This window comes from Geotrypetes seraphini, chromosome 6 (assembly GCF_902459505.1).
Source record: "Geotrypetes seraphini chromosome 6, aGeoSer1.1, whole genome shotgun sequence".
NCBI lineage: Eukaryota > Metazoa > Chordata > Amphibia > Gymnophiona > Dermophiidae > Geotrypetes > Geotrypetes seraphini.
Genome location: NC_047089.1, coordinates 11711656 through 11737472, shown reverse-complemented (window position 1 = coordinate 11737472; position 25817 = coordinate 11711656). Strand labels below are relative to the sequence as shown.

The following is a 25817-nucleotide window of genomic DNA, read 5'->3' as shown; positions in this document are numbered from 1 at the left end:
TCGCTAGAGCGGCTTTGTAAACGGAGCCCAAAGAGCACTTCCTGACTAGATGGACCATTTGGGTCTTTATCTGCCGTCATCTACTATGTTCCTTCCAACAGCTTGGAAGTTTTTCTTAATGAAGCCACTTTTTGCCAATGTCCTTAGTCTCCGATTGTAATTTTTGTATTTGAGAATCTTCTGCCTCTCCTTTCACCTGGTAATAATATTTCAATTAGAAATGCTGATCTTGAGGCGGGGGGGGGGGGTTTTCCTTTATGACGTTTGTGACTGCACCACTCTAGAAATCAAAATGTAGTAAAAGTGAGCCAAGTAAAGGGCAATCAAGCCATTGTGACATCACTGATGAGGTTGGTTCTTAGGCATTGGTGGAATGAGGCATTATGACATCACAATCTCAGCTCTCATTCTACATTTGGATTTCATTTATGGTTGGTTTTGTTACTTGGACCAATATGGACCCCTGAGGAAGGCGAGTTCGCCACAACACAGACCGTGTTGGGTCCTGCCTCGTCGGCGCATATGTGGATTATGACTTTGATTCTCATCAATAAATAAGAATGAAGAACATCAACTGCTGCACTTTCTTTACATTTTCATTCTCAAGTCAAAGAGAATTTATCTTTTCCCTGCCGTCCTTCCCTTTTCCCTGCTCCTTTCGCCTCCTGCAGTACGGAGTATGCGCACACAGGAAAGGGAGCGTCAGCTGTGAAGATATCACTGGCCACAGACCACCGGGCTAACAAAGTAATCTCGATAGCATTAAGATAGACCAGGATCCCAGGTCAATATCTCCGGTACATACGTCTTCCATGCCTTCGATATGGGACTCAATCTCCTGCATGATCCTGGCGTCCTTTTCCAGCTCCTCAGCACTCTTCATGCCTTTGTTAATTCTCTGTGCCAGCTGTTTGATGTTCTTCTGTGCATCTATTAGAAAGGGGTGGTCTGGATGTTCCTTGGGGGTGTGTTTTAGGAGGTCCTAAAAGAGAAGCACAACAGAAGAAGGCATTAAGAAATGTACTGTCTTAAAAGATATTCCTAAAGTGACAAGTAGAGTAGCCTGAGAACTTGGAGAACTGGGTCCAATCCCCACTGCAGCAACTTGCGACGCAAGGCTAGTCACGTAGGCCTGGATCCTCGAACTGGCACCGATATCAGTGGCCGCCTTAAAAAAAAAGCCACTGATCACGTGTCCATCACGCATAGGCGCCGGTTTCTGAATTGAGCCGACGTGAAAGATTGGCGCCGGAAACATAGGCCAGAGTTTTCCGGGCCTACATTTCTGGTGCCTATCTTCGTGTGAATCACGCCTACATAGTCGTTCTAAGGCCACTTAAGGACACTTCAGGCATTGGCCACGCCAACTTAGGCATTTGGCGGCCTAAAGCGCCTATGTAGGCGCTTTATGATTTTTATATAATTGTTAATAATTTTATCCTGTATTTTTTGTAAATGTAAATCGCTTAGTAATTATGATAGGCGATTAATCAAAAAATAAATAAACTTGAAACTTGAAACTTGCCAAATTTCTAGGCGACAGTATGCGCCTCAAATCTCGGTTAAAAATAACATTTGGATTGCTTATCTAATCGAGGTATGGGCACCTACCGGCATCTAGAAAATCAGAACTGGTTCGAGAATCCAGGCCTTATTGTATATACTCGAATATAAACCTAGATTTTTTTGGTCAAGAAAAATGGCCCCAAAATGGAAGTCTCGGTTTATATTCATGACCTCCTCCTCTCAGACCCCTCTCTGGGCCTTCTTTAAACCCTGCTGGTCAAGTGGTGATCCAGAGCAAGAGGAATCCTCCTATATTCCTGCCCCATGCAGTTTCATTACTCAAAATGGCTGACACAAGTTTATTCATTTGGCCTTTTCGTGAAGAGATTCATCCAAAGTGGTTTACAATACATTGAATACTCTAAGTTTTCTTCCTATCTGTCCTGGCAGGCTCACATTCTAACTGTGGTAGCATTTCTAACCACTAGACTACCCCTCCACTCCAAAGTAACTTTGTGGACTGCCGTGAGTTTGGTTTATATTTAAGTCAACCATTTTTCTCCCTTTTAGGGGGGAAAAAGGTTACCTCGGCTTATATTCAAATGGGTTTATATTTGAGTATATATGGTATATTGCCCCAGGTACAAAATATGTACCTATATGTACCTATGCCATGTCTGTCTGTCCAAGTTAGATTGTAAGCTCTTCTGAGCAGGAACCATCAGCCCACGTCTTTGAGAGTGCTTTCGACTCCTAACTCCTCTCACCTTGGGCTCTGCATCCCCAACCCTATATGTCTTGACTGTCTGTCCAAGTTAGATTGTAAGCTCTTCCGAGCAGGGACTGTCTATAAATGTCAGCCCACCTCTTTGAGAGTGCTTTAGACTCCTAACTCCTCTCACCTTGGGCTCTGCATCCCTAACCCTATATGTCTTGTCTGTCTGTCCAAGTTAGATGGTAAGCTCTTCTGAGCAGGGACCTATAAATGTCAGCTCACCTCTTTGAGAGTGCTTTTGACTCCTAACTCCTCTTGCCTTGGGATCTGCATCCCCCCTACCCTAAATGTCATGTCTGTCCGTCCAAGTTAGATTGTAAGCTCGTTAGAGCAGGGACCGTCTATAACTGTCAGCTCACCTCTTCGAGAATGCTTTCGACTCCTAAATCCTCTCACCTTGGGTTCTGCATCCCCAACCCTATATGTCATGTGTGTCTGTCCAAGTTAGATTGTAAGCTCTTCCGAGCAGGGACTGTCTATAAATGTCAGCCCACCTCTTTGAGAGTGCTTTAGACTCCTAACTCATAAGAACATAAGAATTGCCATCTCCGGATCAGACCCTGGGTCTATCAAGTCCGGTGATCCGCACATGCGGAGGCCCCGCCAGGTGTGCCCTGGCATGGATCAAGTCCCCATGTCACTGTATGCTTCCCAATGAAGATGCACCTAATGTACCCTTACCCGAGTCACTCTATGCCACTCTTAAGGAGATGTGCATCTAGTTTACCCTTAAATCCTAGAACGGTGGATTCTGAAATTACTTCCTCTGGGAGAGCATTCCAGGTGTCCACCACTCACTGTGTGAAACAGAACTTCCTGATATTCGTCCTGGACCTGTCCCCCCCTCAGCTTTAGACTGTGTCCTCTTGTCCGTGTCACATTGGACATTGTAAATAGCTGCTTTCCCTGCTCTATTATATCGAATCCTTTCAGTATTTTGAAAGTCTCGATCAGATCCCCCCGCAGTCTCCTCTTCTCGAGGGAGAACAATCCCAGTCTCCTAAGTCGTTCCTCGTAGTCCAGGTTCTCCATACCATTCACTAGCTTCGTTGCTCATCTCTGCACCCTCTCTAGCAGTTTTATATCCTTCCTTAGGTATCGGGACCAATGCTGGACACAGTATTCCAGGTGCGGCCTGGCCGTGGCTCTGTAGAGCGGTATTGTAACTCCTCTCACCTTGGGTTCTGCAAACCCAACCCTATATGTCATGTATGTCCCTGAGGTTGTGCGTTCAGATCCCACACTGCTCCTTATGACCCTTGGGCAAGTCACTTAATCCTCCACTGCCCAAGGTACATTCGATAGATTGAGAGTCTGCCAGGACAGCCAGAGAAAAATGCTTAAGTACCTGAATAAATTCATGTAAACCGTTCTGGGCTCCCCTGGGAGAACAGTATAGAAAATTGAATAAATAGTGTGAGGAGTTTCAGCATCTTGGAGGCCCTCCAGACGCAACCCTGAGTTTGGGGAAGAAGAGACCAGGTTTGTGGGGGGGTGGGGCTGGGGGCGGAACAGGGCGTGGCCACGTGGCCTCTTTTTTAATGAAGAAATCTGGTAACTCTATCCTGTCCCATCTTCTTCTTCTGACAACTCATAACTCAACACACCCCGTTTGACCTTTGCAACTTTTTCAGCGAACTGACAAGGCTCAAGGTGAACAAGGCCATGGGACCCAAGAGTGCTCAGAGAATTGAGAGATGTTCTGGCGGAACCGTTGGCCGTGCTCTTCAATCTCTCACTAAGTACGGGGAAAGTTCCTTTGGACTGGAAAACAGCTAACGTCATTCCTCTGCATAAAACGGGATGCAAGGCGGAGGCTGCGAACTATAGACCGATGAGTCTTACTTCAATAGTGTGTAAACTCATGGAAACACTAATTAAGCATAAACTAGATGCGATCTTGAAAGAGGGGAGTCTCCGGGATCCCAGTCAACATGGATTCACCAAGGGTAGGTCCTGCCAATCCAATCTCATCAGCTTCTTTGACTGGGTAACAAGAAGGCTGGACTCGGGAGAGTCCTTGGACATCGTATACCTGGACTTCAGCAAGGCTTTTGACAGCGTCCCACATCGCAGGCTGCTGAACAAGATGGAATCGATGGGGTTAGGAGAGAAACTGACTGCATGGGTTAATGACTGGCTGAGTGGAAGACTTCAGAGGGTGATGGTTAACGGTACCCTTTCTAAAACATCAGAGGTGACAAGCGGAGTGCCGCAGGGCTCAGTCCTGGGCCCACTCCTCTTCAGCATATTTATAGGGGATCTGACTCAGGGGCTTCAAGGTAAGGTAACCTTATTCGCCGATGATGCCAAACTATGCAATATAGTAGGCGACTGCAATCTACAGGATACTATGGCGCATGACCTGCGTACATTAGAAAGTTGGTCCTCGACCTGGCAACTGGGCTTCAACGCCAAGAAATGTAAGGTCATGCATCTCGGAAGCGGTAATTCATGCAAAGCCTACACCTTGAATGGAGAAACTTTAACCAGGACTACAGCAGAACGAGATTTAGGAGTAATCATCAGTGCAGACATGAAAACTGCCACTAAGTGGAGAAGGCTTCATCTAAGGCACGGCAGATGATAAGTTGTATCAAGAGAAGCTTCGTCAGCAGGAAACCTGAAGTCATAATGCCATTGTACAGAGCCATGGTGAGACCTCATCTGGAATACTGTGTGCAATTCTGGAGGCCACACTACCGTAAAGATGTGCTCAGAATTGAATCGGTTCAGCGGATGGCCACCAGGATGGTCTCGGGGCTCAAGGATCTCACGTACGAAGAAAGACTGAACAAACTGCAGCTCTACACTCTCGAAGAGCGTAGGGAAAGGGGAGACATGATTGAGACATTTAAGTACATCACGGGACGTGTCGAGGTAGAAGATGATATCTTTCTTCTCAAAGGACCCTCGACCACAAGGGGACATCTGCTCAAACTCAGGGGAGGGAAGTTTCGTGGAGACGCCAGGAAGTACTTCTTCACGGAAAGAGTGATTGAGCATTGGAACAAGCTTCCAGTGCAGGTGATTGAGGCCAGCAGCATCCCAGACTTTAAGAATAAATGGGATACCTATGTGGGTTCCCTACAAAAGTCAAGTCAAGGAATAGGATGGCTAGGGTATAGACTTGAAGGAGCGGGTCAGTAGAGTGGCTGTATGATTAAGGGGGTCAGTAGACTTAAAGGGGTGGGTCAATAGAGTGGGCAGACTTGATGGGCTATAGCCCTTATCTGCCATCATCTTTCTATGTTTCTAATCCAATGTATGCAGATACACATTTACTGTGGATGTCCTAAAACCTTTAGTGGCTTGTGGCTTTCCAGAACTAGAAACTCTTCATGGTCTACATTCACGCTTCTAACCCTGCCCTGATGGCACATACAGCTAACAAGACTGGCTTAGAGAGTTGCGCGGGGACAGAAATCCCACCCGTCCCCACCCGTCCCCGCCAAAGTCCCACCCGTCCCCACCCGTCCCCGTGAGGACTCCCACCCGTCCCCACCCGTCCCCGCGAGGAATCCCTCCGTCCCCACCCGTCCCCGCGAGGAATCCCCTACGTCCCCACCCGTCCCCGCGAGGAATCCCCTACGTCCCCGCCTGTCCCTATAAACTACAGAAATAGTTATTTCATTTAATTATGCTACTGAATTAAAGGCTCTGGTAGAAACCCATTTAAAAATAAGCAAAAAGACTTTATTAATTTGGAAATATTAATTGGGAAGAATACATACTTTGTAAACGGGTTTCTACCAGAGCCTCTAATGTTTATAAATTTTTATCAACACAACTAATATACTACTTTATCCTTAAGCAAAAAAAAAAAAAAAAGAATTTTTTTTCCTACCTTTATTGCCTGGTTTCTGCTTTCTTCATGCTCTCATTCAATTCCTTCCATCCACTGCCTCTCTTCTCTCTGTGTCTTCCATTTGCTCTGTTACTGTGCCTCTCCCTTTCTCCCCCCTCCCAAATTGGTCTGGCACCCATCTTTTTCCCTCCGCTCCCCCCATAGTCTGGCACCTCTGTCTTCTTCCCTGCCAGCGTCTTCTTCCCATTCCCTCTTCCCCATTTCTTTTCAGTGTCCTTCTCCCCCACCATCTTTCCCATGTCCTGTCAGGCAGCATCCTTCTCCCCTCTCTGCCTTCCCCATGTCCTTTCAGCGGCCTTCTCCCCCCTCTGTCTTCCCCAGTGCTTTCAGGGTCCTTCCCCCCCTTTCTCCCGTTTACCCCATGTCCTTTCAGCGTTCTTTTCCACCCCTTTGTCTTCCCCAGTACTTTCAGCGGCCTTCTCCCCCCTTAAGCGTCTTTTCTTCTCCACTCCACCTTTCCTCCCTCCCTGCCTCCACCTTTGTGGCGCTTTTGCACCCGACCGACAACAGAACAGGCCCGGTCGGACAAATCTCCCTGTCCTGTAGCCGCGAATCTAAATTACCTTCTTACAGCAGCTGGAGTAGTGAAGCTGCTGTAAGAGGTAATTTAGATTCGCGGCTACAGGGCAGGGAGATTTGTCGGCCGGGCCTGTTGTCGGTCGATCGGGGGATCTGACCGGCTGTGCACATTCTCCGGGGCGGTCCGCCCCCTCCCCCCTCTTTCGTACGCCATTGCCTTCTTGTTCTTCCTACCTGCCCTGCCGCACACAGCCGACCGGAAGTCTTCCTGATGTCAGCGCTGACGTCGGAGGAAGGGAGGGCTTTGCTTAAGCCCTCCCTCCGACATCAGCGCTGACATCGGGAAGATTTCCGTTCGGATGTGTGCTGCGACAGGGCAGGTAAGGAGAAGGAGACTACCCTCGCGGCTCGACCAACCCCGCTGCGATCCAACCCCGCAGGAACCCCGCGACCCTCGGAGGCGTCCCCACGGGATCCCCGCGACCCTAGGGGGCGTCCCCACGGGATCCCCGTGACCCAAAGGGGGAACCCGCGGGATCCCCGCGGGTCCCGCGGGATTCCCGTCATCCCCGTTCCCGTGCAGCTCTCTAGACTGGCTTTCATGGTAGCAGACATCCTGAAAAAGAGAAGTTGGGTACGCTTCCAGGACAGGGCTGAAAACCCCATTAAAGGGCATGAACTTGTCAGCAATAATTCAAGTTTGGGGGTTTACAAATGTCACTGGGCTACTCAGAAACAAGTTACTTCTCTGATCCCTTTCCTCTCGTTCGTCCCTTCATCGTTATCTTTCTTATACAAATTGTAGTTCTGCCCCACTCTCTGGTATTTGAGGGTTTTCGTTAGTGACGCCATTTGCTTGATGTTGGGGTTTTTTAACTTCTTTTAATTGTCCTGTCATTGGCTTTTTTTTAACTTTATTATCTGTTTCCCCTATTATATTTTATCTGTATCTCGCTTAGAATGGATAGCGCAGCTGGTTTTAAGAAAGGTTTGGACAAGTTCCTGGAGGAAAAGTCCATAGTCTGTTATTGAGAAAGTCCATAGTCTGTTATTGAGAAAGCCACTGCTTGCTCTGGATCGGTAGCATGGAATGTTGCTACTCTTTGGGTTTGGGCCAGGTACTAGGGACCTGGATTGGCCACCGTGAGAATGGGCTACTGAGCTTGATGGACCATTGGTCTGACCCAGTGAAGCTATTCTTATGTTCTTTTGGATAAGCGATAGAATCAAATTTTAATAAAAATTTGAGACTTGAATACGAAGCCCACATCACCGAAGCCAGGAGCAAACACCATAAAGGTCGATAAAGGAATTGCATAGCAGACCTTCCAAGAATAAGCAGAGAAAAGATGTGGGAGGGGGCAGAGAGACACAGGTCTCTGGTGAGAAAGGTCACTTTGTAGAAATACAACCTGTGATCTGTGTGTAGAATACATTTCTGTCGCTGTGCTTCCCTTTCAGCCTTGGGAAACTTGAGTGAAAATAAAACTGGCTGACTTATCCTGAGGTCTGTATTATGTTTATTCTGTGCAAACACAATATGTCAAAACCTGATTTTACCAGATAGTTTTATTTGAATTCTAACACAAATAATTAACACAGTCCGTGCCACCAGGCAGTAGAGGAGACCAAAAAAACCAGACAAACGGCGTCTACGATACATACAGTGAAAGTCTACGTAAAAAGCCCCAAAATAAATCAACTCCCCACCATATTAACATAGTAGATGACGGCAGATAACGACCCAAATGGTCCATTTAGTCTGCCCAACCTGATTCAATCTAAAAATTTGTTGTTGGGGTTTTTTTTTTTTTTCCTTCTTCTTCTTCTTAGCTATTTCTGGGCAAGAATCCAAAGCTCTGCCCGGTACTGTTCTTAGGTTCCAACTCCTGAAGTCTCCGTCAAAGCTCACTCCAGCCCATCTACACCCTCCCAGCCATTGAAGCCTTCCCCAGCCCATCCTCCCCCCAACGGCCATATACAGACACAGACCGTGCAAGTCTGCCCAGTACTGGCCTTAGTTCAATTTTTAATATTATTTTCTGATTCTAGATCCTCTGTGTTCATCCCACGCTTCTTTGAACTCAGTCACCGTTTTCCTCTCCACCACCTCTCTCGGGAGCGCATTCCAGACATCCGCCACCCTGAGCAGGACAATCTTAAAAGAAACTTCTCGATGCATTTAACTTTCCTATATAGGACAAGCTATCTGCAAGAAAATCTAAGAAAGATAGATGCCCCTGGTGCCACAGCGCAGGCCTCGAAAGCCAGAACAGCTTTTCTCCAAAATTACGTAGCCCTAGAGGCATCAAGAAAGAGTCAAATAATCTGTGCACAGTGGTTAAAAATCTTTCTTAGGAAAATACGCCGTCAACGTTCTGATCTTATCTCTTTCTGAGGAAAGAGTCAACCAGCGTTCTGATCTTATCTCTTTCTGAGGAAAGAGTCAACCAGCGTTCTGATTTTATCTCTTTCTGAGGAAAGAGTCGACCACAGGGGTGGCACCAGAATTGATTACTTCTAAAGACTCAACTCTTCCAGCCCCAGATTACCTTCTCCAATGCTATGACTGTAAACATGATTCAAGAGAAGACGACTGCTTTACTCTCACAATCTATAAGTGCCCCCTTCTCCTCTCCCCCCCCCCCCACACACACAAAGAATGGCCACCCGGATGGTCTCGGGACTCAAGGATCTACCATACGAAAAACGGCTTGACAAATTACAGCTATACTCGCTCGAGGAGCGCAGAGAGAGGGGGGACATGATCGAGACGTTCAAGTATCTTACGGGCCGCATCGAGGCGGAGGAAGATATCTTCTTTTTCAAGGGTCCCACGACAACAAGAGGGCATCCGTTGAAAATCAGGGGCGGGAAACTACGAGGTGACACCAGGAAATTCTTTTTCACTGAAAGAGTGGTTGATCGCTGGAATAGTCTTCCACTACAGGTGATTGAGGCCAGCAGCGTGCCTGATTTTAAGGCCAAATGGGATCGGCACATGGGATCTCTTCACAGGGCAAAGGTAGGGGAGGGACATTAAGGTGGGCAGACTAGATGGGCCGTGGGCCCTTATCTGCTGTCTATTTCTATGTTTCTATACCTCTCTGCAGAAGATGTGTGCTATGGGCGTTCGCTTGTAGCTTTGCCAGGCAGAGCATGGCCTTATTGTAAACAATACATTTCTGGGGTTCTACGACTCGTATTAATTTGTAGCTTAAATGCTTTATGATTTTATTGTAAATCGCTTAGAGGTTTATATCAATTTTCCAACAGGCTATTCTAATAGGGGTAAATGTCCTGAGAAATTGCCCTGTTCCATCTATGGTACCCCACGAGGACGACCATCTGATTGTGCAAAGATCTGCAGCTTGTGACCTGCAAGTTTACTGAGGTAATATGGGTGAACCCCTCAAATAGAGCAAGTGGCAAATGAGCTTTAACATAGAGAAATGCAAGGTCATGCATGTAGGGAAAAAGAACCCAATGCTCAGCTACAAAATGGGGGGATCATTGCTAGGGGTGAGCAACCTTGAAAGAGACCTGGGGGGTGATGGTGGACTCAACATTGAAAGCATCGGCACGGTGTGCGACAGCCTCCAAGAAAGCGAACAGAATGTTGGGTATCATTAAAAAGGGTATCACGACCAGGACGAAGGAAGTCATCATGCCGCTGTATCGTGCAATGGTGCGCCCGCATCTGGAGTACTGTGTCCAGTACTGGTCGCCGCACCTCAAGAAGGACATGGCAGTACTTGAGGGAGTTCAGAGAAGAGCGACTAAACTGATAAAAGGTATGGAAAACTTTTCATACGCTGACAGGTTGGAAATGCTGGGGCTATTCTCCCTGGAAAAGCGGAGACTTAGAGGAGACATGATAGAAACCTTCAAAATCCTGAAGGGCATAGAGAAGGTAGACAGGGACAGATTCTTCAGACTGTGGGGAACCACAAGTACAAGGGGGCACTTGGAGAAATTGAGAGGGGACAGGTTTAGAACAAATGCGAGGAAGTTCTTTTTTACCCAGAGGGTGGTGGACACATGGAACGCACTTCCGGAGGTTGTGATAGGCCAGAGCACGCTACAGGGGTTCAAGGAAGGTTTAGATAGGTTCCTAAAGGATAAGGGGATTGAGGGGTACAGATAGAAGTAGAGGTAGGTTATAGGAATAGTCAGGGACCACTTCACAGGTCATAGGCCTGATGGGCCGCCGCGGGAGCGGACCGCTGGGCGCGATGGACCCCTGGACTGACCCAGTGGAGGCAACTTCTTATGTTCTTATTTCTGCTGTCAGAATGCAAAAGAGGGAACGTTGTACAGCTTGACTGGACAGCAAATCAAGCTATGGATGGGTTAAAACATTATAGGAGGGAAATAAGCAACCAATTTACAGGCAATATGAATATCTGTCTAACTCAGATACGGAAAATACACCATTGGTTTCATGTTTCATCTAACGCAGTGTCTCTCAAACTAGCACAGTGGTGTGCCCCGAAAAGATTCTGGGTGTGCCAGGAGAGATTCCAGAATTTTTACTTTATTTTTTAATATTCCCTTCATAAATATACACTAGAATAGATGACATGTACGTCGCATATGCAAGAGGCTGTCAGTGTTATGAGCGTCTGATACAGCCGCCCAGACAAGCATCGTTCTTTGACGTGATTGGTTCTTGAAAACTAACGCCAAGCGATTTTTGTTTGATTTTTTGATGCGGTCGTGATCCTAACTTGAGCAACAAAGCGATCAAGGCTTTGTTACCGTTCGGATCTTCTTATCTTGCGAACTTGGATTTTTCAGCTCTGACAGAAATTAAATGCAAAAAAAAAGAGAAGAACTGCAGAAGGAGGAGGATGAAATGCATGTTTGCTTGTCGACTATCAAGCCGCATTTTGAGTTAATTAATTTGCACTGAAAAACAAGCACATCCATCGCCTTGATTAGCAATTCTATTCCATCTACTTTAGTTTCAGCAGTGTTACAATTACATTACATTACATTACATTACTGACTTATATTCCGCCTGTACCTTGCAGTTCTAAGCGGATTACATCAGAAGATAGCTGGACATTTCCAGGAACAAAAGTTACAATTAAGAGAACTGGACATATCCAGGAAAAAGTTACAATTAAGGAACTGGTTCATAATAAAGTTTTGAGAAGAGGGTACCAGGTAGAAGGAGAGAATAGGAAAAGTGTCGGATGATGTTGGAAGAGTACGAGGATGTTAAAGAGTAGAAACTGTCACCTTGTTGGGTCTTTGGAGGATAATACAAGTAGAGGGTGGGAGGGAGATTGCAAGAGGGGAGGAGATGGGGGTTAAGCTAGCTGGATAAATTTTTTGAATAGCAGGGTTTTGATTTCTTTACGGAACGTTTTGTAGTCAGTTGTTGCTATGAGCAGTTCCCTCTAAGCTGAGCAGGAGTCCTCCACCCACAGTCTCACCAATAGAGGGTGCTGTTTTACTGTCACATTTTTCAATTGTGAGGGACAGGCAAGTTCTGCAGGACTCCAGGGAACATACCTGTCCTTAGCGACTGAAAATATTCCACCCCCTAGTGGTAGCAATGCAGCTGGAGGACACCTGCTCAGCTTAGAGGGAACACAATCTGTAAATAATATGTAAGCTGCTTTGCTTGCACCACGGAAAGACCAAATATTAAATCCATGATCTTCTCCTTTCATGGTCTTCTTATATGTAAGTGAAGGCTCCTCCCCTTTCTTGGATATGCACGACCCAATGGACAAAGACCTTTGTGAATATTACAGCCTGCAAAGTTGCTGTTTTCTCAACTTTCCATTAAAATGTTTGCTTTTCCTGTTTTAGGAAGAAAACGTGATACCTAGAACCCAAGCGTCAGACAAATAGGTAACATGAAAAGGAGAAAATCCATGTTGTTAACTAACTAAATTATGGCACAGGGAGAAATTTATCCCCCTCCCCACAGGAACTCATTTTCCCCATCCCGTCCCCGTGAATTTTATCGCTGTACCTGGCCCATTCCTATAAGCTCTGCCTTAACTGCACAAGCCTTGGACACTTATGATTTTAAAGTGTTTGAGGCTCGTGCAGAAGAGGAGGGAGCTTAGACATTGGTGGAATGAGGCATTATGACATCACAATCTCAGCTCTTGAATGTTGCTACTTAGGATTTTAAAGCGTTTGAGGCTCGCGCAGATGAGGATGGAGCTTAGGCATTGGTGGAATGAGGCATTATGACATCACAATCTGAGCTCTTGAATGTTGCTACTTAGGATTTTAAAGGGTTCAAGGCTTGTGCAGATGAGGACGGAACTTAGGCATTGGTGGAATGAAGCATTATGACATCACAACCTGAGCCCTAGAATGTTGATACTTAGGATTTTAAAATGTGCAGATAAGGAAGGAGTTTGCAGGAATGGGGCAGGGACAGGAAAAGAACTGGGGATGGGAAAATGAGTTCTCATGGGGAAGAGGAAAAATCTATCCCCGTGTCATTCTCTATTGTTAACAATCACAATAAAAAGAAAGTCTCAGGGACCAAAACCAGGCAGCCCTGGAAGGCGGCCAGTGAAGATTTGATAAAAATCAATAAGTGCATAAAGAACAGCTTGGGGAAAACAAGAATCTCAGTCTTGAGCCAATGAATATCACGTGTCTTCCCTGCTGTTGGCTCAGGGCTGTTACTCAAGTCCCTTAAAGGGACCACTCTGGGGACCCTCTCGGGCTCCTTTCTCATTTAAGCCATGACTCACTTCAAAATCCAAATAACTGAAAAAGAGGGGAGATCCCGACTTGCTCCTGTCCCGGCAGCACCAGTGCAGTGCCAGATGCTACCACTAGAGGGAAATCTTGCCCACCTCCGGAGATTTGGGGTTTGTAGGGAGTGGGAACCTGGGAAGGCAGTATATGGGGTGGTGGGTTTACAACATGACACTCACCCATACCAAACACTAACAAGCAAACCAGCATAGAAATATTTTGTTAACAAAAAATACTGGGGAGCCTGTACCTTAAAAAGTGAGCTGTCCCAATCGGACATTATTAGTGCTGCCCGATTCACAGAAAAATTTTTCGCTTTGATTTGGTCTATTGAATTTTTTGATTCGATTTGATTCACTTTTCCTGTCCAATCGTGCATTTTTTTTCAAACATCCCAGCGGGTTTATTTTTCTACCCTCTCCAATGCCACGCCGGTGCTGTGGTGTAAACAAAACAAAAAAGTCTTTTCCTCTCTCTGTTAGGTCCCAGTTCACGCTCACTGTCTACACATATTGTAATCACAAAACAGAAAATGAAATGATTTTTTCCTACCTTTTGTTGTCTGGCCATTTTATAATTCAAATCATGTTGGTCCTAGGTTCTGGTTTCTGTTTGTTTTCTGTTAACTCGTTCACCAGGGTCTCCTACCCATTTGATGTTTTCTTCTTTCTCCATGCTCACCATTCATCTTTCATCTCTGTACCTTCCCTTCCACTGCCATACCCAACATTTTTGTTTCTTTCCAGCCCATCTACACCCTCCCAGCCATTGAAGTCCTCCCCTGCCCATCCTCCCCCCAAACAGCCATATTCAGACATAGACCGTGCAAGTCTGCCCAGTACTAGCCTTAGTTCAATATTTAATCTTATTTTCTGATTCTAGATCCTCTGTGTTCATCCCACGCTTCTTTGAACTCAGTCACAGTTTTACTCTCCACCACCTCTCTCGGGAGCGCATTCCAGGCATCCCTCTCCGTAAAGTAGAATTTCCTAACATTGCCCCTGAATCTACCACCCCTCAACCTCAAATTATGTCCTCTGGTTTTACCATTTTCCTTTCTCTGGAAAAGATTTTGTTCTACGTTAATACCCTTCAAGTATTTGAACGCCTGAATCATATCTCCCCTGTCTCTCCTTTCCTCTAGGGTATACATATTCAGGGCTTCCAGTCTCTCCTCATACGTCTTCTGGCACAAGCCTCCTATCAGCTACCTTAAATGTCTCTCCAGCAGCAGAAAGTCTTGTGTCAATTTAAAAAAAAGCTTTTAAAATGCCATCTCTTTTGCCAGATGAAATATGCACTCCGATGTGTGATGTTTGAATTGCGTTAAATACGTATTGTGTTTTAATTATGTAGGTTTTATTGCAATCTGCTTTGAATAAAAGCGTAATATAAATAATAAACTATAAATAAACTGGGAGAAAAACGCAAGACTTTTTTTGGTTGGTTTGAAAGCAAAAAGGAATGCCCATCCTTCACAGAGCAATTAAAGCAGATATAAAGACAGATAAGAGAAATATTATATATTATATATGATTAAACTTGGGCTCCATTTACGAAGCTGCGTTAGCGGCTTTATGGCACACAACGTTTTAGCCTGTGCTAACCCTCGCGCTAGCCGAAAAACTACTGCCTGCTCAAGAGGAGGCGGTAGCGGCTAGCGCAGCCAGCAAATTAGCGCGTGCTATTACACGCATTGAACCGCTAACGCGGCTTCATTAAAGGAGCCCTAAGTTTTATTGTTGGTTTTAATTTATAACAGTTTTTATTGAAGAAATCAGTAAATATACAATATTATAATACAATAAAATAGTCATTAAATTAAAATTCATCATATTAATTTCTTTCATTTCATCAAATATCTTTCATTTCTTCAAAATATATTTCCATAATACTCATTCCATCTCTCAATACCCTCCCCCTAATTCCTACCTCCTTTCCCTTTTGACCTCGCCCCCCATCCTCCCCAAAATTTAGTTTATAACTTTTTTATTGAAAGAATCCTACTAAACCCCCCCAAACCCAATGAAAATTGACAAAAATAAAGAATAATAAAAGTAAAGAACTGGTAATTTTAAATAAATAATCATAGCTTCAATGTAAACTGGAATAGCAATACAGCAAATTACACATAATTGGAAAAATTGGGACAGATTGAACTATAATTTCTGGTGGAACTCAGTTTGCCATATATATAAGATGGAACATGCATTTGCAACACAAAAAGGATATATGGATAAGTTCAAGAAGATTTGGGGACCATTAACAGAATATTGCAATATTTGAATTTCATTTTCCCATGATAAGAAAATAGTATAAAGAAGGAGGGGGGGAGGGGTTAAGGGGAGGGAATTATTCTCTTTATCATATATTATAAATAAAATATTATAATAGATGATATTCTTACATGAAATAACATAATAAAGGGAGGGGGAAAAGGTTCATATTTAAATAATAATTGATAAAATCATTACAATATATATATTGTATAACTTTATAAGAAAAATAATTACAATTATATGATATATAAAACCATAAGAAAAATAAGACAAGAAATGTTATATATAAAATATATTATAAAAATATCAAGTGTATTGTTAAGATAATTGTATGAAAATTTATGACACTTGTTGTTAAATGGAAAAAAAATTCAATAAAAAAAACTTAAACAGATGGATTAAAAAAAAAAAAAAAAGAATTAAATTTCTTGCCTTAGTTGAAAGATTCTGAATATACGGATCCCAAATTTCCGTAAACATACGAATTTTCCTAGCCGAACGCCTAACTTCCCAAGTCTCAAATAACAAAAGACGATGAAATTGATTCCTCCAATGCCAAAAACTAGGTGCTTCTTTTGATAACCAAAATTGCAAGCAGAGAGGAATGACCAGCTCCTTCCAGTTGACTTTACACCTACCTTGACAATTAGCTCGTAGCGTGGAATCCTCTGTACGGGTTTGATCATCAAGTCAGACAGGGCTTGCTTTTCTTTGTTTTCCCTCATGGATTGCTGGAAAAAAAGTTACCAAGATCCAGAAGTTACCACTGAAGGGCTATAGACGAGGGAGCTTCCAAAGGCTTCCGCACTTTTACTTTCTTAAACACTATTTATGACATTTCTCAAAAGCAAATGACATCACTTTTCCATTGGTTGCCAGTGGAAGCACGAGTAATGTTCAAATTGGCAAGTCTCTGGTTTAAGTTGGTTTGGGGATTGGCCCCTACCTATCTGTTATTTCATTTCATGCTATATAATCCCATGAGGGTAACCAGGAATTGTAGCTTATTTGCATACCCGAAGATTTTAGGCTGCAAAGTTAGGTCTTTTTTTAGACAGGATGCTTGCATTTCAAGCAAGTAAACAACAGTCCTGGTTGGGTAATTACCGTATTTTCACCCATATACCGCGCACCTGTGTAAAACATGCACGCGGGTATAGCGCGCGGGGAACACAAATTTATGTAAAAAAAATGTAATATAGCGCGCACACGCGTATACCGCGCATGCTAAAACCTCCTCCCGCCTACTCCGAACCGGCATCCTCCCCCCCCCCCCGCTCGCTTACCCACGTTTTACAACTTTTTTTTTTCAATCCGATCCGGCATCCCCCCTGCGAACCGGCATCCTCCCCCCCCCGCTCACGTCACCCCCCCCTCCCCGCGATCCTACATCCCCCCCAGCACTGCAAAACATCTCTTACCCGATTGGGCACCGGCACCAGCACCAATGCACAGGATGTGCCAGTGCCAGTGCCCGAAGATCCTCCCTTGTTGGTTTGGGCTGGGCGGTGCGGTGCGGTGCGGTGCGGGAGAGATCCTCCTTCTTCCTGCGCTGGGCTGGACTAGGCTTTGAGCATTTGCGCATGCTCAAAGCCTTCTGGTCTCGCTCTCTCCGAGATTATCTCAGAGAGAGCGAGATCAGAAGGCTTAGAGCATGCGCAAATGTTCAAAGCCTAGTCCAGCCCGGCGCAGGAAGAAGGAGGATCTCTCCCGCACCGCACCGCCCAGCCCAGCCCAGCCCAAACCAACGAGGGAGGATCTTCAGGCACTGGCACTGGCACATTGGTGCTGGTGCCGGTGCCCAATCGGGTAAGAGATGTTTTGCGGTGCTGGGGGGGATGTAGGATCGCGGGGGAGGGGGGGTGACACGAGCGGGGGGGGGAGGATGCCAGTTCGCAGGGGGTTTTAAATAAATAAATGTTTATCTGGGGTACGACATTTCCAAACAATGGGAAATGAAAATAACTTTTTTTTTTTTTAAGAGTTTGTCTTTTTCTAAGAGTCCAGGGGTCATAACGCCATCTTGCATCCCAGGCAGGCGAATGGAACGACTGGCTGGGTAACATTATCATGCATTCCTCATCCTACTTCAATTTTAGAAAATCAATAAAAACGAATTTGTTTAATCGATTGTAACCTAAGAATCTTATAGTGTATCACTTCTCCCAATCTGTACCTTATATTCGATGACTTTGTATTGTAACCACTTCGCTGACTGTCCAGCGCCTCTTGTTGTAAACCGCCTCGAACTATCATGACTTTGGCGGTATATAAAAAATAAAATTATTATTCCTATCCTCAGCCACGCTGCTCATAACACCAAATCATTACAATTCACTGCTGGCTAAACCAAGTTCTTCTTCCGTGGTCACAACATAAAGCAATGTACCTCCAGGAACTTCAAAAAGGCGGGCCGGGCTTCCTTGGCTATTCTGATGGCATCTTTGGCGTTTAGGAAATTGTCAATGTAAGCAGAATAGATATCCACCAAAATGTCCTTGGAAAACTGAAAAAAGAACAGGAAAAGGCAAGATTAAAGGACTCAATGCATGGCCAGGGTGGTTCATAGACAATTGCGCGCAAGACAATCGTGCGCAGACAAAATCGCGCAGACAACTCAGCGCGAGACAACTGAGCGCAAGACAACTCAGCGCCAGCAACTGAGCGCAAGACAACTCAGCGCAAGAAAATGCATTCACGTGACTTGTATTTAAATGCTGTTCGGAGAATATATATCATGAGATAACGTAACCATGGTAACGAAAATGCATTCACGTGACTTATATTGAAAACGCAAAGAGTCAAGGGAATCATACTGAACACGCGTTGATGTCATCACGTGACACATGACGTGTTCACGTGCGCGTGTCCTTCGATGGGCAGGCGGCCTCTAGTGGCGCGCTGAATTGTCGTTGCGCTGAGTTATCTTGCGCTAAATTGTCTTGCGCTGACTTGTCGCTGCGCTCAATTGTCTTGCGCTCAAATGTCTTACGCTCGGTTGTCTTTGCGCTTACTTGCCTTGCGCTCAATTGTCTTTGCGCTGAGTGGTCTGCGCGATTTTGTCCGCGCGCGATTGCCTTGCGCGCTTTTGACCTGTCACCGGCCAGGGTTCGCAACAGAGACCAATGAATGCGCTTCACAGGAAGCGGGAGAAGAAGACGCAAAAGACACCTCTAGGATTAAAACAGTAAGAAAATCTTTTACTAAAGTGCACTGAACTGTTAACGCGTGAATTAAGGGGCATTAATTGCTACCGCAGAAGCGTGCTTTAACGTTTCCTGCAGTGACTGATTGAGCACACTAATTCACACATTAAGACGTTCAAGTATCTCACGGGCCGCATCGTAGCGGAAGAAGATATCTTCTTTTTCAAGGGACCCACGGCAACAAGAGGGCATCCGTGGAAAATCAGAGGCGGGAAACTACGAGGTGACACCAGGAAATTCTTTTTCACTGAAAGGGTGGTTGATCGATGGAATAGTCTTCCACTGCAGGTGATTGAGGCCAGCAGCGTGCCTGATTTTAAGGCCAAATGGGATCGACACGTGGGCTCTATTCACAGGGCAAAGGTAGGGGAGGGACATTAAGGTGGGCAGACTAGATGGGCCGTGGGCCCTTATCTGCCGTCTATTTCTATGTTTCTATGTTTATGTTTCTATTTGGCATGTGGGATCTCTTCATGGAGATAGTTAGGGGGGGGGTGGGCCATTAGGGTGGGCAGACTGGATGGGCCATGGCCCTTATCTGCCGTCTATTTCTATGTTTCTATGTTTATGTTTCTATTTGGCATGTGGGATCTCTTCATGGAGATAGTTAGGGGGGGTGGGCCATTAGGGTGGGCAGACTGGATGGGCCGTGGCCCTTATCTGCCGTCTATTTCTATGTTTCTATGTTTATGTTTCTATTTGGCATGTGGGATCTCTTCATGGAGATAGTTAGGGGGGGTGGGCCATTAGGGTGGGCAGACTAGATGGGCCGTGGGCCCTTATCTGCCGTCTATTTCTATGTTTCTATGTTTCTATGGATTCTAAATGACGTGACCCAAGTTGTGGGCGCAAATCTGTGTGCAGGCAATCATTGGCAATTAACAGCTAATAATCGAGGCTAATTGCCGCTAATTAGAAGTTACACGCACAACTTTCTAAGCGCATTCTATAAAGGGGTGCACGGCCAAGGGAGGAGCATGGGCAGATTTTGGGCATGCCTAACAGTTAGGCGCCATTTATAGAATTTCCCCTGCCCAAATGAAAGTTAGTATGAATTACAAACCATGCGCTCCCCGCATTATGCGGTCCCTGCACAATCTCCACCCGTGTCCTGCCTGGTTCCTGCTCCCTGACGCGATATGCAATGACCCCCCAAACCCGCGCCAACCACAACAGCGCTTAGTGCGATTCTATAAAAGGCACTCACCATATATAGAATTGCGCTTGGCGTCTGTACACAACTAACATTTAGACGCACCCACTTAGGCCAGGGGTAGGCAATTCCGGTCCTCGAGAGCTGGCGCCAGGTCAGGTTTTCAGGATATCCACAATAAATAGGCATGAGATAGATTTGCATCTCAAGGAGGCAGTACATGCAAATACATCTCATACATATTCATGGTAGAGATCCTGAAAACCTGACCTGGCTCCGGCTCTCAAGGATTGGAATTGCCTACCCCTGGTTATAGGGTTGTCATGGGAGCATAGGCTTTATACCAGGGGTGGGCAACTCCGGTCCTCGAGAGCTGGAGCCAGGTCAGGTTTTCAGGATATCCACAATAAATAGGCATGAGATAGATTTGCATCTCAAGGAGGCAGTGCATGCAAATACATCTCATACATATTCATTGTGGATATCCTGAAAACCTGACCTGGCTCCGGCTCTCAAGGATTGGAATTGCCTACCCCTGGTTATAGGGTTGTCATGGGAGCATAGGCTTTATACCAGGGGTGGGCAACTCCGGTCCTCGAGAGCTGGAGCCAGGTCAGGTTTTCAGGATATCCACAATAAATAGGCATGAGATAGATTTGCATCTCAAGGAGGCAGTGCATGCAAATACATCTCATACATATTCATGGTAGAGATCCTGAAAACCTGACCTGGCTCCGGCTCTCAAGGATTGGAATTGCCTACCCCTGGTTATAGGGTTGTCATGGGAGCATAGGCTTTATACCAGGGGTGGGCAACTCCGGTCCTCGAGAGCTGGAGCCAGGTCAGGTTTTCAGGATATCCACAATAAATAGGCATGAGATAGATTTGCATCTCAAGGAGGCAGTGCATGCAAATACATCTCATACATATTCATTGTGGATATCCTGAAAACCTGACCTGGCTCCGGCTCTCAAGGATTGGAATTGCCTACCCCTGGTTATAGGGTTGTCATGGGAGCATAGGCTTTATACCAGGGGTGGGCAACTCCGGTCCTCGAGAGCTGGAGCCAGGTCAGGTTTTCAGGATATCCACAATAAATAGGCATGAGATAGATTTGCATCTCAAGGAGGCAGTGCATGCAAATACATCTCATACATATTCATGGTGGATATCCTGAAAACCTGACCTGGCTCCGGCTCTCAAGGATTGGAATTGCCTACCCCTGGTTCTTGGGTTGTCATGGGAGCATAGGCTTTATACCAGGGGTGGGCAACTCCGGTCCTCGAGAGCCGGAGCAAGGTCAGGTTTTCAGGATCTCCACAATAAATATGCATGAGATAGATTTGCATCTCAAAGAGGCAGTGCATGCAAATCCATCTCATACATATTCATGGTGGAGATCCTGAATACCTGACCTGGCTTCGGCTCTCGAGGATTGGAGTTGCCTACTCCTGACTTAGGCCAAGGAAAGCCAGGCCTAAATACCTGTGCCTAAGTTATGTATGGATTGGGCGTATTCTATAACTGCGCTTAAATTTTAGGAACATCCACAATTTGCCCTTGCTCCTCCCTTGACCACGCCCCCTTTTCAGATTCACACATTAGAACTACTGCACAGCACTTTAGAGAATACCCCTACCAAGCTGTATAAGTAACTTCTAATTAGTGCCAATTTGCATCAATTACAAGGTGCTAATTGCCAGTTGTTGGTGCCAATTAGGCTTATTAAACAATCAAGCTGTGCGTGCAAATCGGCGTGCACAACATAAAAACACCATACACAGAATTTGGGGTTTAGGGAACAATGTTGCATACGTAGATAATTTTGTAACGGGTTATTTTGGCATATTTAGGGCGCTGCGGCTTCGCACAGATTGCGAGACATGGTTCTAACCCAGGGATCTCAAAGTCCCTCCTCGAGGGCCGCAATCCAGTCAGGTTTTCAGGATTTCCCCCAATGACTATGCATTGAAAGCCGTGCATGCACATAGATCTCATGCATATCCATTGGGGAAATCCTGAACACCCGACTGGATTGTGGTCCTCGAGGAGGGACTTTGAGACCCCTGTTTTAACCCTTTAGTAATGTCACTCACAAATATATCGAACAGAATCGCCCCCACCCCCGCACCGAACATTTCATATTCAGCTCAGTCTGGCCTGGTGCTGCCCCCCCCCTCCCCCAACAGCTCTCTCTTTCTCTGTCTTTTTCTCTTTGTCTTTCTCTCTCTCTTTCTCTTTCTTTGTCTTTCTCTTTCTGTCTTTCTTTCTCTCTCTTTGTCTTTCTCTCTCTCTCTCTTTCTCTGTCTTTCTCTCTCTGTCTTTCTTTCTCTCTCTCTTTGTCTTTCTCTCTCTCTTTCTTTGTCTTTCTCTCTCTGTCTTTCTCTCTCTTAGTCTTTCTCTCTCTCTCTTTCATAGTAACATAGTAGATGACGGCAGATAAAGACCCAAATGGTCCATCCAGTCTGCCCAACCTGATTCAATTTAAATTTTTTTCTTCTTAGCTATTTCTGGGCAAGAATCCAAAGGTTTACCCTGTACTGTGCTTGGGTTCCCACTGCCGAAATCTCCGTCAAAACCTACCCTCCCAGCCACTGAAGCTCTCTCCAGCCCATCCTCCCCCAAACTTCCATATACAGACAGTGCAAGTCTTCCCAGTACTGGCCTTAGTTCAATATTTACTATTCTTTTCTGATTCTAGATCCTCTGTGTTCATCTTATGCTTCTTTGAACTCAGTCACCGTTTTCCTCCCCACCACCTCTCTCAGGAGCGCATTCCAGGCATCCACCACCTTCTTCGTAAAGTAGAATTTCCTAACATTGCCCCTGAATCTACCACCCCTCAACCTCAAATTATGTCCTCTGGTTTTACCATTTTCCTTTCTCTGGAAAAGATTTTGTTCTACGTTAATACCCTTCAAGTATATTGTTAAGGACACACAGAAGACGGCAACAGGCACAGAGGGAGCATTTCCTGGAAGACAGTAAGGCAGCAATCACAGACACCGCTCTCCTGCCGTGCTTTCTAAGTGTTCCCAGAGAGCAGTTTATATCGACTGGAATTGTCAAATGCCCTAAGGATGTTATGGGTGAGATTGGGGAGGGGGAGGGGGATAAAACCTAGTTACACGTCAGAAAGATATTATATCTTCCACAGTGCTGTTTATCTAGTGTTCAGTGTGTGTAGAAAACAAAGGGTATATGATGCAAATCAGTAGGGGGGGGAATATTTTTTTCACTCTTAAAAATAGAACTCTGGAACTCGTTGCCAGAAGACGTAGATGGGTTTAACTGGAGGAACAGTCCATACAGTGGCATAGCGAGGGAAGATAGCTCCCCCCCCTTTCGACCCGCTCTCTCACCCTCCCTTCCCACCCCGTATCTCTTTAAAACTTTCCGTTGGCGCGCAATTCAAGCTGTCCTGGAACTTTTTGAACAGACCTCGCATATTCATTTTAAGTTTGCATTGTGTATTTGAGGCCCTCTTTTACAAAGGTGCGCTAAGTGTTTTAGCGCGGATTTAGCGTGCACTAAACATTTTAGCATGGATTTAGCACGCGCTAAACATTTTAGCGCGGATTTAACGCGCGCTAAACGTTTTAGCGCGGATTTAGCGCGCGCTAAGCGTTTTAGCGCGGATTTAGCACGTGCTAAACGTTTTAGCGCAGATTTAGCGCACGTGCTAAACATTTTAGCGCGGATTTAGCGCTCGAAAAGTGTTTTAGCGCGGATTTAGTGCACGCTAAATCAACGCGTGTGCTACCGTTAACACGTCTGTAGGATAACATGCACGCGTTAGCGTTTAGCGTGTGCTAAAAAGCTTACCGCGCGCCTTTGTAAAAGAGGGGATAAGTTCCATTTTTTTCTTCATATACTGGCAAACTTATGCTTTTGATTCTATGTATATTTGTACCACTGTGAGATGATAAATATTTAAGAAATATTTAAAATTTAACATTTCCAATGTGTACCATACTGTTTATCTATCAGGTTGATTGGTATCATTTTTTATATTGTAGTTTTAATACACCTTAAACGTGGTTTCTTTTTTGCATGATTTATGTTTTAACCTAAATTGTTTCATTTAAAGGGTATTTTCTTGATCTAGCTATATTTTTATCCCCAACTGCCACATTTCGTTTTACGTTTGTTTTACTATTTCGAACTCCAACAAGTTCTTACTGTTTTCACGACTGATACATGAATATTCATTAGGCTTGTGCTTGATTAATGCCTCTCTACGCATGTCCAGGTTTTAGCGCGTTTGTTCGTTCAAGACACCGACATGGTAGGACACTGGCTACTCTTTTATTTCTTTTGAGCGTTTTCTCCCCGACGTGGTGGAATGCCCTACCGAAGGAATTAAAAGTTAGAAAAGAACACCGGAAAATTCTAGAAAGGGATAAAGACTGTCCTTTTCTCAAACTACTTCAACTGAAATTATGAAGTTGACAGAGAAAGGAAACTAGAACTTTCAGGGACGCGTGTAAATAATATTTAGTTGAAATGGCCAACCACCTTAAGAGGTGTGAAAAAAAAAAAAATAGTATACAATATACCCCTGTGAAGTCGCGGTTCACATTTCACACCCCCAGTCATTTGCGTTTTTTTCTCTCCACCTCCTCCGGCCCCTCGATCCGCTCTGCCTGACCTGCCCGCGACCCCGCAGTGCGCATCCCCCGACCCCCCGACCCGCTCTGCCTGACCAGGGATCCCGGCCCGGGTCGGAGCCACGAGCGCCACCACCTGCATCGGCACTCGCAGCAGCCGTCGCCCCAGCAGCCCTCTCCTGCCTCTAATTCCCGCTCCTAAACCACCTCCAATTATCGCAGTTTTTTGGAGTTCGCGGGTGCTCCTGGAACGCAACCCCCGCGAACTTCGGGCGTATATTGTATAGAGAATATTTAGCTGCAATAGTAAACCTAGTATTACATGTGTATAAAGTAAACTCCCGCAAATTCACGGTTCGCGAATCGTGGACTCAGTAATTTGCGGTATTTTCCGACCGCCACTTCCTCGTACTGAAGTCATGGTTACACCAACTGGGAGCTGCTTTGACACGCTGTCTGGCGTGCCAAAGCAGCTCCTGATTGGTGTAGCCTGACTTTAGTAACAGGAAAAGGCGGTCGGAGCATACTGCGAGTGATTTTTCTGCACCCGCCGGAGTCCCAGTTTCCCTTCTCCTGCCTCTCCTGCCTTTTGACAGGCGAAAAACTGTATTCGCGGTTTTTTAAAATTCGCAGGGGTTCCTGGAACGGAACCCCCACGAATTTCAGGGGAATACTCTATACCAGGGGTCTCAAACTCAAACCCTTTGCAGGGCCATTTCTTTTAGGTACTTGGAGAGCCTCAGAAAAAATAGTTAATGTCTTATTAAAGAGTTTGAGACCACTGAGTTAAGGGGAACAGTTAATCCGCTGGCTGGGTTGGAGGGCAGAGGGGAGAACAGGACAATCAAGCCATTGTGACATCACTGATGAGGTTGGCTCTTATTGGTGGAATGAGGCATTATGACATCACAATCTCAGCTCTGCTTCCCAAAGACAAACAGGATGTCATGGTTACAGTTAAGCCAGTGGTCTCCAACTCCAACCCTTTGCAGGGCCACATTTGGGATTTGTAGGGACTTGGAGGGCCTCAGGAAAAATAGTTCTTGTCTTATTAAAGAAACGACTCTTTATAGTTGATAAATCTTTCCTTTTGGCTAAGTCTTAATAATAATATTGTCATTTATAGCTAAAGAGACATTTGATCAAGAAACTGTTTTAGT

The 25817-nt window shown here is 45.3% G+C and overlaps 1 protein-coding gene across 1 annotated transcript in view; it reads right to left on the bottom strand.

Moving 5' to 3' along the window:
• The window catches only part of ARHGEF17 (Rho guanine nucleotide exchange factor 17), a 390049-nt gene that overhangs the window by 110245 nt on the left and 253987 nt on the right, over positions 1–25817 (bottom strand). The window contains exons 4-6 of the mRNA XM_033949000.1: positions 18078–18194; positions 16327–16419; positions 806–982 (exon numbers count right to left, since the gene is read on the bottom strand). Of these exons, the coding sequence (XP_033804891.1) occupies positions 806–982; positions 16327–16419; positions 18078–18194 (387 nt within the window). The remainder of the gene's footprint in view (positions 1–805; positions 983–16326; positions 16420–18077; positions 18195–25817) is intronic.